At 47.0% G+C, this 12,698-nt stretch overlaps 1 protein-coding gene across 2 annotated transcripts in view; it reads left to right on the top strand.

The window, feature by feature from the left end:
• Window positions 1-11,817: 11,817 nt before the first annotated feature.
• ACOT11 (acyl-CoA thioesterase 11) overlaps window positions 11,818-12,698 on the top strand; it is a 50,477-nt gene continuing 49,596 nt past the window's right edge. For both annotated transcript variants that reach the window (XR_005062252.2, XM_037021902.2), the window contains exon 1: window positions 11,818-12,042. Coding sequence is in view for 1 of the 2 variants with exons in the window: in XM_037021902.2 (XP_036877797.2) it covers window positions 12,010-12,042 (33 nt within the window). In the remaining variant the exon portion in view is untranslated. The remainder of the gene's footprint in view (window positions 12,043-12,698) is intronic.

Genomic DNA, 12,698 nt, shown 5'->3' on the forward strand with positions numbered 1-12,698 from the left:
CACAGATCTCTCTTTATATATTATATATATGTCAAACTTAGCAAATGGTATATACCCTAAATACGTGCAGTTTATTGTTATGTAAAGATATCTCAATAAAATTATAAAAGCAAAAAAGAAAGATTGGTTAAATAAATGCAAGCAAGTCTGTAAGGAGAAATATTATATAACAATGAAAATTATGGAAAGGTATTTATGATAATGGTTGAGAGAGAAAAAAGCAAATTACAAAACATAATATGTATAATACAACATATAACATAACATGTATATCCAATAGGGTCATTTGTTTTTTAAAAAACCTAAATATCTGCAGGAGTCACCATTTGTTTATAAATAGTATCACATTAAAATTAAACCTTAGTTGAGACTCCAGCTTTCTGAAAACCAGATGGTGGTGTGAGAAATGAGGCAGAAACTGCCTCGCAAAACAACATATAACACGAAAATACAGCAAATACAACTAATCCTGAAAGAGTGACCAGAAAGAAGGCTGCAACAGATGGCCTACATCTGGGGAAAAGAGAAGACCTCAAGGAAATGCGTAAAGTAGCAAAGCCATCATCTGGCAGGACCCAAGCCCTCCCCCAACCCCAGATCACTGGTAGGAGGGAGAGAAATGGAGCAGGGATGGAGTAGAGGCCCAAGACTGCTAAACACCCACCCCTGGAGATCTGCTCAGGGAGCACAAACACACATTATATGGTGCTTTGGAGATTAAAAGGGTTGGAAAGCAAAGACAAGTGGAATACTTGGAGAGACTGAGATTCCAGCTGCTTGTGGAGAACAGGTACCCACAACTGGCTGCTCTGGGACAGAAGAAACGTGGGCATGTTGAAAGACTTCCCAATAATGAGAGGGCTGCTAAATGGGCTAGGATTACACAGAGCTTGCTGCTCAGGAGAAAGGACAGGTGGACAAAATCATCCCAGCACACTCAGCCCAGCAGGTTGGGAACTTTCAGGAGCTTCACATGGTCCATCCCCCTGACTGGCAATGCAGCACCGAGTCCCCAATAGACAGTCTGCCACTCCTTCCTCCTGGATGGCACTGGTTTGCAAACCTGCTGCCCCCACCATTACACCAAGCCAGCTGGAGGGTGGCCCTACCTACAGCAGCTACAGGGGCATAACATAGAGGCTCCTCCCTGCACACTTGGCCCACTGGCTCTGGGAATGAAAGCATGCACTGCAGCCAGGAAGCAGGAAATACCTCTTTCCTCCTGGAGCCATATGCCTGCAAACCTCGTCATTGCTTCAGGGGCTGGGCAGCTCCAGAGAGTAGAGCTTCTGGGCACTAGAGGGTGCCACCTACACAAAGTTTTTATTCCACAGTAATCATTAGAAATATGAAATGGCAAAAAACCTGGTACAAACCAAAATCCCTCAAACACCAGAAAGAGGGCTAAGTGAAACTAAAATCACCAATCTTCCTGATAAAGATTTCAAAATAAAAATCATAAACATGCTCATGAAGTTACAGAAGTATATTCAAGGGAAGACTTCAAGAAAGAGATAGAAACTTTGAAAAATACAGTATCTGAAATGAAACATACAATGGAGGGATTTAAAAACATATTAGATGAGGTAGAGGAGTTGGTAAATGAAATAGAAATTAGAGAACAGGAATACAAAGAAGCTGAGGCACAGAGAGAAAAAAGGATCTCTAGGAATGAAAAAATATTAATAGAACTGTGTGATCAATCCAACAGAACAATATTTGCATTATAGGGGTACCAAAAGAAGAAAAGAGAAAAAGGGATTGGAAATCTCTTTGAGGAAATAAATGCTGAAAAATCCCCCAATCTGGGGAAGGAAATAAGTCTCTCAGGCCATGGATGTGCACAGATCTCCCAACACAAAGGACCCAAGGAAGACAACACTAAGACATATAATAATTAAAATGGCAAAGATCAAGGTCAAGGACTAAGTATTAAAAACAGCCAGAGAGCGAAAAAAGATCACATACAAAGGAAAACCCATCAGGCTATCATCAGACTTCTCAGCAGAAACCTTATAGGCCAGAATGGAATGGCATGATATAGTTAATACAATGAAACAGAGGGGGCTTTGAACCAAGAATACTCTACCTGGAAAGATTATCATTCAAATTTGAAGCAGGGATTAAACAATTTCCAGATACGCAAAAGTTGAGGAAATTTACCTCCCACAAGTGCTCCTAAGGCTAAATAGCTGTCACCAGAGAAAATAAAACCACAGTAAAGGGAGTAGACCAATTAATTACTAAGCAAATGCAAAATTAAATCCACTACTCACGAAATCAGTGAAGGGATAAACAAAAAGTACAGAATATGACACCTAATATATAAAAAGTGGAGGAGGAAGAAAAAGAAGGGAGAAAAAAGAAGAACCTTTAGACTGTGTTTGAAATAGGATACTAAGTGAGCTAAGTTAGACTGTTAGATAGTAAAGAAGCTGCCCTTGAACCTTTGTTAGCCATGAATCTAAAGCATGCAATGGCAATAAGTACATAGCTATAGATATTCACCCTAAATGTAAATGTACTGAATGCACCAATCAAAAGACATAGAGTCACTGAATGGATAAGAAAAAAAGACCCATCTATATGTTGCCTACAAGAGACTTACTTCAACCCAAAGACATACACAGACTAAAAGTGAAGGGATGGAAAAAGATATTTCATGCAAATAATAGGGAGAAAAGAGCAGGAGTTACGGTACTTCTGTCAGACAAAATAGACTTCAAGACTGACCCAGGAAGAAACAGAAAATCTGAACCGACCAATTACCAGCAATGAAATTGAATTAGTAATAAAAAAACTACTTAAGAAAAAACTCCCTGGGCCAGATGGCTTCACCGCTGAATCTTATCAAACATTTAGAAATGACCTAATACCCATCCTCTTTAAAGTACTCCAAGAAGTAGAAGAGGAGGGAATACTTCCAAACTCTTCCTATGAAGCTAGTATCACTCTAATACCAAAACCAGGCAAAAACACCACACACAAAAAATTACAGACCTGTAATTAATATCCCTGATGAACATAGATGCAAAAATACGCAACAAAATATTAGCAAACCAAATTCTAAAATACATCAAAAGATCATCCATAATGGTCAAGTGGGATTCATCTCAGGGATGCAAGGATGGTACAATATTTGAAAATCCATCAACATCATCCACCACATCAACAAAAAGAAGGACAAAAAACACATGGTCATCTCCATAGATGCTGAAAAAGCATTCGACAGAATTCAACATCCATTCATGATAAAAACTCTCAACCAAATGGGTATAGAGGGCAAGTACCTCAACATAATAAAGGCCATGTATGACAAACCCACAGCCAACATCATACTTAACAGCAAGAAGCTGAAAGCTTTTTCTTGAAGATCGAGAACAAGACAAGGATGCCCACTCTCCCCACTTCTATTCAATATAGTACTGGAGGTCCTAGCCATGGCAACCAGACAATACAAAGAAATACAAGGAATCCAGATTGGCAAGGAAGAAGTTATATTGTCACTATTTGCAGATGACATGATATTGTACATAAAAAACCCTAACGAATCCACCACAAAACTACTAGAACGATAACTGAATTCAGTAAAGTTGCAGGATATAAAATCAATATACAGAAATCTGTTGCATTCCTGTATACTAACAATGAGCTAGCAGAAAGAGAAAACTGGGAAATAATTCCATTCACAATTGCATCAAAAGGAATAAACCTAACCAAGGAAGTGAAAGACCTATACCCTGAAAACTACAAGACACTTATGAGAGAAATTAAAGAAAATACCAATGGAAATACATTCAGTGCTCATGGATAGGAGGAATTAATATTGTCAAAATGGCCATCCTTCCTACAGCAATCTACAGAGTCAATGCAATCTTATCAAAATACCAAGGGCATTCTTCAATGAACTAGAACAAATAGTTCTAAATTCATATGGAACCACAAAAGACCCCAAATAGCCAAAGCAATCCGAGAAGGAAGAATAAATCTGAGGGGATTACATTTCCCAACTTCAAGTTCTACTACAAAGCCATAGAAATCAAGACAATTTGTTACTGGCACAAGAACAGACCCATAGATCAATGGAACAGAATAGAGAGCCCAGATATAAACCCAAGCATATACGGTCAACTAATATATGATAAAGGAGCCATGGATATACAATGGGGAAATGACAGCCTCTTCAACAGCTGGTGTTGGCAAAACCGGACAGCTACATGGAAGAGAATGAAACTGGATTATTGTCTAACCCCATACACAAAAGTAAACTCAAAATGGATCAAAGACCTAAATGTAAGCCATGAAACCATAAACTCTTAGAAGAAAACAAAGGCAAAACTCTCTTGAATATAAACACGAGCAACTTTTTCCTGAACACATCTCCTCAGGCAAAGGAAAAAAGCAAAGATGAACAAGTGGGACTACATCAAGCTGAAAAGCTTCTGTACAGCAAAGGACACCATCAGTAGAATAAAAAGGCATCCTAAACTATGGGAGAATATATTCCTAAATGACATATCCAACAAAGGGTTAACACCCAAAATATATAAAGAACTCACACTCCTGAACACCCAAAAAGCAAATAACCTGATTCAAAAATGGGCAGAGGACCTGAACAGACACTTCTCCAAAGAAGAAATTCAGATGGCCAACAGGCACATGAAAAGATGCTCCACATCGCTAACTATCAGGGAAATGCGAATTAAAACCACAATGAGATATCACCTCACACCAGTTAGGATGGCCAATGTAGAAAAGACTAGGAACAACAAATGCTGGCAAGGTTGCAGAGAAAGGGGAATCTTTCTACACTGCTGGTGGGAATGTAAATTAGTACAACTATTGTGGAGAGCAATATGGAGGTTCCTCAAAAAACTAAAAATAGAAATACCATTTGACCCAGGAATTCCACTCCTAGGAATTTGTCCAAAGAAGAAAAGATCCCTGATTCAAAAAGACATATGCACCCCTATGTTTATCATAGCACTATTTACAATAACCAAGATATGGAAGCAACCTAAGTGTCCATCAGTAAATGAATGGATAAGGAAGATGTGGTACATATACACAATGGAATATAATTCAGCCAAAAGAAGAAAACAAATCCTACCATTTGCAACAACATGGATGGAGCTAGAGGGTATTATGCTCAGTAAAATAAGCCAGGTGGAGAAAGACAAGTACCAAATGATTTCAATCATTGTGGAGTGTAACGACGCAAACCTGAAAGAACAAAACAGCAGCAGACTCACAGACTCCAAGAAGGGAGTAGAGGTTATCTAAGGGGAGGGGTGGGGGAGAGTAGGTGGCCAGGGGAGGGAGGGGATTAAGGGGCCTTATGATTAGCACACATAATGTAGAGGTTCACGGGACAGGCAGTATAGCACAGAAAAGACAAGCAGTGATCCTATAGCATCTTATTATGTCTATGGACAGTGATTGCAATGGTGTGTGTGTGTGTGTGTGGGATTTGATAATATGGATGAATGTAATAACCACAATGTTGCTCATGTGAAACCTTTTTAAGATTGTATATCAATGATACCTTAATAAAAAAAAATTAAACCATACTTTATGCCAACTCAGAGGCATCCTGCCAGTGTGGGAATTCTTCCCTGACAAGTCAACCTGTCTCTTGTTTCTGGGTGTTCCTCCTTGTGTCTCAAAGCACTTGGAAAGCAGTTGTGAATGGCATTTACTGTTGCTGACACCTGGAGCCTCTGCTGAGCAGAGGCTCCTGAGCTGAGCCAGAGACAGGCCCCTGTTACTGTCTGGGCTGCTGCCAAATCCCTGTGCCTGGGGTGCTCATCATTCCCGCCCTCACACTCCTCCCCTTAAGGTGCTCTGAGGGCTTGGCCAAAGAAAAGTGACAAGGGAAGTGCCCCAGCTTGTTACCCAGAGGAGGGTTGCCTGGGCCCCTGTATCCCAAACATGAATACTGGAGGATTTTTCTAGGCAGTGCCTTCATGCCTGTGATCGTATCATATATACATCATACTACGCCATATTATATAACACCATATGTACACATACACCATGGGGGAGGGAGGTGCCTGAACACACATCCCCAAATATTAATAGTGATTTTCTCTGAGTGAAGAGACATTAATTTCCTTTGTTCTTTTTCTAACTGTCCATTTTAATTTTTTTTCTATCAACACCCATAAGGTGAAGGAGAGCGTGCCCTGCTCAGAACCCCATCCCAGCATCCAACTCAGTGTTTGGCACCATAGGAGGTGCTTAATTAGGGTTGGAACGAATCGGTTATTCCTTTACAAGAGGAAGGAGGGGCTGGCTTAGCAACAAGAGCAAGGCGGCTTTTGCTCCCAGGCGCCTGTCCTTTTCCACGTCAACCGCCAGGTTCGCCACCCGGGTTTCCGCCTTTGCCTGGTGCCCCGGGGGAATTGACGCCTCTTGGGGCGGAGAGTCTGGCGCCGCCTGGGTGTCCCGGCTCTTTGTGATCCGCAGGCTCGGCAGCCCCAGGCCGCCCTACTCGTGCCGAGGAGGGGAGGGGAGGGGATCAGACTCGTCCTGGGGTTCGCCCAGGGGCGCCCACCTATGCCTCTGCCTGGCAGCCTCTTGCGCCTCCCTCCGGCTTCCCGCAGCCTCCCCATTAGGCTCCACTCTGGGACCTCAGAAGCCCTTTTCTGAGCCTCTCCCCGCGGACCTGCGTGTCCGACAACCACAGCAAGCTCGCTCACCCTCGGTCCTGCAAGCTGTGGGGCCTAGAGTCTCTCACCACTTGGGTAAGACCCACCGCCCCTCCCCCACCGCCTTGCCTGGAAGGGCCACGTTCTCTGGGATCCCCTTGCTACTGGCTCCTTCCTCCTTTGCCATTCTGTCAGTACCCTGAGGCTGGGCTCCGCACAAATCTGGTGGTGCCTGGTGCATTCCTGCTTGGGCAGGCGAGGGCATGGAGCATCCTGGGAGCTGAGCTGGGCTGGGCGGGCCCTCACTAGGATGGAGGAGGCTGACCCAGGGGAGGGCCTGGGGAGCCAAGACTCAGAGTCCAGCGGGTGCAGCCAGTGCTGACTCACTTGGGCATGGGGTGGGGTGGGGTAGCACCTTCCCAAGAAGTGAGCAACTCCCTGGCAAGGGGCTAGTCCTGAAAGTCAGGCTGGGTCCAGAACCCCGGCAGCTGCACAAGGGAGGGGGTTCCAACTCCCACGGGAGGGGCAGTGAAGGCATGTGTGAACCCACCAGGAAAGATGGAGTTCAGCGCTGGCTGGACAGGCCCAGTCCTCTGCCCGTGCATCCTGAATGTGGCCTCCATGACTTGCTGACATCCCCTTCCTCACCATCCCCCCAACCCTCCCACCCCATTCTGTGTCTTCTCACCCCTGGACCACTGAACTGGCTTCTCACTGCTCTCCTTGTCCTGTTTGTTTCTCTAAAAAAAAGGCTGTGGTTCTGGGGGGACCCTGGCCTTGAAGCAACACCGAGGTCACCTCACTTCCTCTCTTGCTGGTATCACTACCCCCTTCCTTTGTTCTTCCCTCCCATTTATCCCACAACTTCCTTTATTCTGTCATGCCAGGCCCTAGAGGCCCCCTGAAGGAACTGGGAATCTAGCTTGGAGAACAGGAAAGGATGACAACATTCTTGCACTCACTGAATCATGAGTTCATTCATTTCTGCATGTGTTTCCTTTCATTCACTCACTCACACATTCCTCATTTCCCATTCAATTACTCATCCTTCATTCTCTGGACACTTACTGAACATCTACTGTGTTCAAGATCCTGAGCATTTGGTGGGAGGCAGGCAGGATATTCCATCCCTGTTGCTTGCTTGCTTGTTCAAGTTCAAGAAGGAGAAATTAAAACAAATCAGCCCAATTGAAGAGAACAGGCAGAGTGAGAAAAATAAAGGGCTGTGAATTAGGTGCATGTGCTGGGTTGGGGGTGAGGTGCAGAGGTCACAGAGAAGGAGGGGCTACTTAGGAGGGGCCCAGAAGACTTCCTGGAGGTGGTGCCATTTGTACCCAGCCTTGTTGAGGGACAGGTTTTGGATACAGAGTTATTAGAGGGCATCAAGGTGGAGGGAACAGCAGGAACAAAGGAAGCCCCAGGCATGTGAGGGAGCAGTGGGAAGCTTTGTTCATGGCTTGAGAGATAGAAGAAATGTCTGGGCCAGCGGCAGGTCAGGGCCCAGCAGAGAACAGGACACATGCTCCCACATCCCTGCCAGCTGTCAGGCCAGGGGAGCAACCTTGTTCTGAGTGACTCAGAGCTACAGCTGTGGGGTGATAGCAAGACCCTTGTAGCTCTTGGAGCTCTTAATTTATAGGCAGCCTTAGATGGAGTGTGTGCTTAATCTTGGAGGTACATGAGAGGAGGCTGGGATAGTAGATGTGTGTGAGGTGGGGGGAGAGCTTTAAGTTCTGGCCCATGGAGGGGTTCGGCTAGGAGAGCGCTGCAGGTGAAGTTGGAGTGGGTGATGTCTGAGAGCCCGTGGTCCTATCTGGGAAGGCTCAAGGGCCTGGCAGAGGGGATTTCTGGGTTTGATTATTTAGTCACTCATTCATTCCCTCATTTGCCCCATGTCTCTCCCTCCTTTCATCATTACTCACTGAACCCTTGCCCTCCTGGGTAGATCCTGTTCTGAGGACTCAGGTTATCAGCTGAGATCCCTGCTCCTGTGAGTTCCCAGCCTAATGGAGGAGACAGACCCATACCTGATGAGAACAGCCCAGCACCATTATGGAATATAAATGGAGAGTACTTCATTTTGTTTTGTCACTGAGTGGGGCCTGATGAATTAATGTGGACATTTGTCTTCCAGGGAGTCCCCATCAGTGGGGCGGATGAAGGATGGAGTGTGGGAAAAGGAGTGTTTGCAGGGGGAAATACTTTAGGTTCAAGGGCTTAAGAGGCAGGCTTCCTCCATTTGTGGGACTCCCCAGAGGCCCACTCGAGGACTGGGCCTTTGGGCTTGAAGGCGCCACAATTTCATCCCACTCCAGAAATGAACCTACTGGATTCTGGAACCTCTAGAGAATTTGCCGGTCAGCATAAGCTATAAGCAGGCTATGGAGAGTGGCCATTAAATCTGTGGGCTCCGGATTAGATCAGAGTTCAAACCCTGCTGCTAACTCTTACCAACTGCATGACTTTGCACAGATGATTCTTTGCCTCTGCTTTTCCTCTGTAGGAGAGTAATAATCACAGTATCTTCCTCTTAGGGCGAGGCCCAAAGGTGGAAACGTGTGCCAAGTGCTGTATTTACTTACATCACATGTAAGTAACGCACACCACAATGCTGGGCATGGGAGAAGAGTTATGACGCTAATGATGACGATGATGAGATGACAGCCATGTACTGTCAAGAGCTGCCCTTAAAATCTCTGGGCCTCATTTTCTCCAGCTGTAAAATGGGAGAGCTGACTTGGCTCACTGCTGCTGTGTATGGTCCCTGGACCAGCAGCATCAGCATCAGCATCACATGGGATCTTGTTAGAAATACAAATCCTTGGGCTTTACTGCAGCTCTCCTGGAGAGGGGGGCCCAGCAATCTGTATTTCAACAAGCCCTCTGGGTGATTCTGGTGCAGGCTGAAATTTGAGACCCACTGACCTAACTACCCCTTCAGATCAGTTCTCCATCTGGCTTTCCAGGACTAGAATTCATCCAGGGGTGTTTCTTGTTTCCTGCATTTAGGGCCCTGGTCTGGGGCTTTTTGGGGGGAGTGTTAGACGATGGTGTAAGAGATGAGGAAGATGTGGTCTCAGCCCTCAGGGGGCTCCCAGGTGAGTTGGGGAGGGGAGGCAGTTATCCAGGGAAATAATCACCAGAGTAGTAGGCCAAACAGAACTGCTGAGGAGACACAAGAGTCCGTTCTGTAATGAGTAGCCAGAGGAGAGACCACTGTGGGCTGGACAGGCCTCTGCAGAGAGGTCTGGCCCTCTGTTGTTGCTTGTTCCTAATACTGATTCAGTCTTGCTGGAACTCCTCTTGTAAGTCTGACTGAAGCCTGTCTTATTTTATGTCTTTTTGTGGAGTGGGGTGGACAGGGCTCTAACCTTGAGGTTAGGAGTGGTTGATTTTAGACACCTTCCTCACTGTAGGACTTGAGGTGGCTCAGTTTTCATCCCTGGACCTCAGTGTAACCATCTGTCAGATGGGGGGACTAGACTGAGTCCAGTGAGTCTGCGACTTTCTGGACCTCTGCAGAGAGGGCAGAGTTTCTATTCCTTCATCACATGGTGAGGATGCTGAAATTGACCTGGCTGCCTGCCCGGATCCAGTGAGGCTGGGGATCCAGCAAGATGAGCTGTCCCCGATCTGGGCTGGTCTCCTTGCCAGCCCAGGGAGTCCCAGGGTAGCCGTGCTGTTCACTTCTTGTGGCTTTTGTCATGTCGAGTGTGGTTTTCATTCTCAGGGCTTCTTGATGCCTAAACCCTGTTACCTGGCATTCGAGGCCCCCCTCCGCAGATTTCCAGCTTTTCTTTGTCAGATGAGGATCTCACTGCCCATGACTCCATTGTGTTCTGTTCCTGTTAGGCCTTCCATTACACCCCTCTTCTCAACCTGTCCAAACCCATTCAGTCTCCCCAGCTCTAGTACTCCCTCCTCCAGGAAGTCACCTAGATTGCTCCAAACCTCAGTGCCCTCCTTGGACAATCTTACAGTCTTTAATGTGTGACTTTAGTTCTTATCTGTAGACTCTGAACTGCTGACAGAACATAAGCTCTTTGAGGGGAAGGCCTGAGCACCTAGGGATAGACATTAGAGAGTCCTTGACTCCTAGAGCAAGGAAGCCCAGAAATAGGAGGGAACTTTCCCAAAGTCACACAACACATTAGTGAAAGAACCAAGCTCAGAATCAGGTGATTCAGGCCCAGAGTGGGACATTATTAGGTGTGTGGTTAGTGAACTGGAGGCAATAAGGGGCAGAGGAAAGGGCAGAGGCCTCAGCATCGGACTGACCTCTGCTCCAGCATGGCTCAGCACTCCAAAGCTGTGCACCTGGGGCATGTCTCCTGCCTTCCCCAAGAGACCTGCTCATATGGGGCCTGGCACACAGTAGGTGTTTGGTTATTGTGTGATGCTCGTTATTATTCCTGATCCACTTGCCCAGCCCAGCTTGCCTGGTCCCCTTGGCTTTTCTTAACCACCAAGCACTTTATTTTATGGTCCTGTCATGAGAAGTCCAACGTGCATGTCAAAGCCTCCTCATTAAGCCTCTTGCAAAAGTGAGAAGAAGGGGAAATCCTGGCAGGCTAGTCAGTGGTGGCTGCAGAGTGGCGGGCTGGGTGCCCAGGGGGCTGAGCCCTGTGGAGCCAATGGTGTGTGATGTGGCAGGTGCCACTTTTAGAAAAGTCATACTGCCTATTTTAAGAAAGTGAGGGGGTGTGCCCTGTCCCTATCAGGCAGCTGCTTGATGCCAGCAGCCTGGAGTGATGGGGCAGGCGGGTGACACTCCCAAGGGTGAAGAGTCCTAGCAGGTGGGTCTGGTATCTTTCTGGGAGACTGCTGACAGCTCTCTGGCCTTCTGCCACCTTCTGGCCTGACCCCATTTGGATGATGGAAACCCAGTGCCTGTTTTGCCAGTCTACTGTTGGGGCTGGGGAACTGCCTGGCTTCTTGGAGCAAACCCAGAGCCCAGAGACCCCTTGGAGAGGCTGTCAAGGGCTGGAAGTGGGGGTTATGAAGTTTGGCTGTGGCCGGAAGGGCAGTGTCTGGCTAGGTGCCCAGGGGACAGGCCCAGCCCCCTAAAGTGGCTGTGGCCCAGCTGGCAGCCTCTGTCCTTCTCCAGCAGGCAGGCACAGGAGCCTTCTGTGCAGGGGCTCTCCGAGCAGGGGGGCAGAGGGCAGTCTGAGGAGAGTCGGGGACTGGGTGATAGCAGCTGGGCTCAGGAGACGCAGGAGCTTGGAGGGAGGTGCCGGAGGCGAGGTGGAGGAAAGGCGGCAGGCTTCGTTTGGAGCCCGAGCCCGGCTGCCGCTCAGGAGCCCCGCAGTTCTCTGAGGGTGCCCCCATCAGTGCGGCCGGCTAGCGGGGTCTTGGCGCCATGATCCAGAATGTTGGAAAACACCTGCGAAGGGTACGGAGGGCGGGCTGGCTGGGATTGGATGTAAAAGGGAGGAGGCTGGAGCCTGGGGTTCCTAAAAGAGAGTTGAAGTTTGTGTTTTAAGTCAGAAGTTCTACATGTCTCATTTTCCACAGGCCATTTTTTAGTTCTCTTTGGAAGGAGAAATTGCAGAACCCCTGGGCTGGTTTATTATAAGAACAACCCCAAACAAGCCCCAGGCTGGCTGTATTGAGAGGAATCACCTTCGGCAAGTTCTTTACATCTGAAATTCTGTGCTGGGAGTACACATTTCTCCCCACGGAGTTCTGTGCGTGTTTCTGCGGGTACTCTGAGCTCCGTGGCTCTGCGGTATTTAACTCTTAGGATTTAGGGCTTGAAGGCTACAAAGCAAATACAAGTTATAGAGCTAGGGGCATGTGTGTGGGGGACTGAGTGTGGCAGGCTGAAGCCAGCGATTGTTTGGGACAATGATGTCTTTTGAGAGAGCAAGTGTAGGACAAACAGGGACTGTTGTAAAAGTGTCATGCAAGGTGACCTCCCAGAGAACGTTTCCCTGGAATCTTAACAGGAACTTTGGAGCCGATATTAGATGCTGAGGCACGGGACAGGTCCAAGTGCTTATTGGTGCCTGGCGGGGCCTTTGATCTGGTGAAGGGAGAAGGGTTCAG

This window comes from Manis javanica, chromosome 4, assembly GCF_040802235.1.
Source record: "Manis javanica isolate MJ-LG chromosome 4, MJ_LKY, whole genome shotgun sequence".
Lineage (NCBI taxonomy): Eukaryota > Metazoa > Chordata > Mammalia > Pholidota > Manidae > Manis > Manis javanica.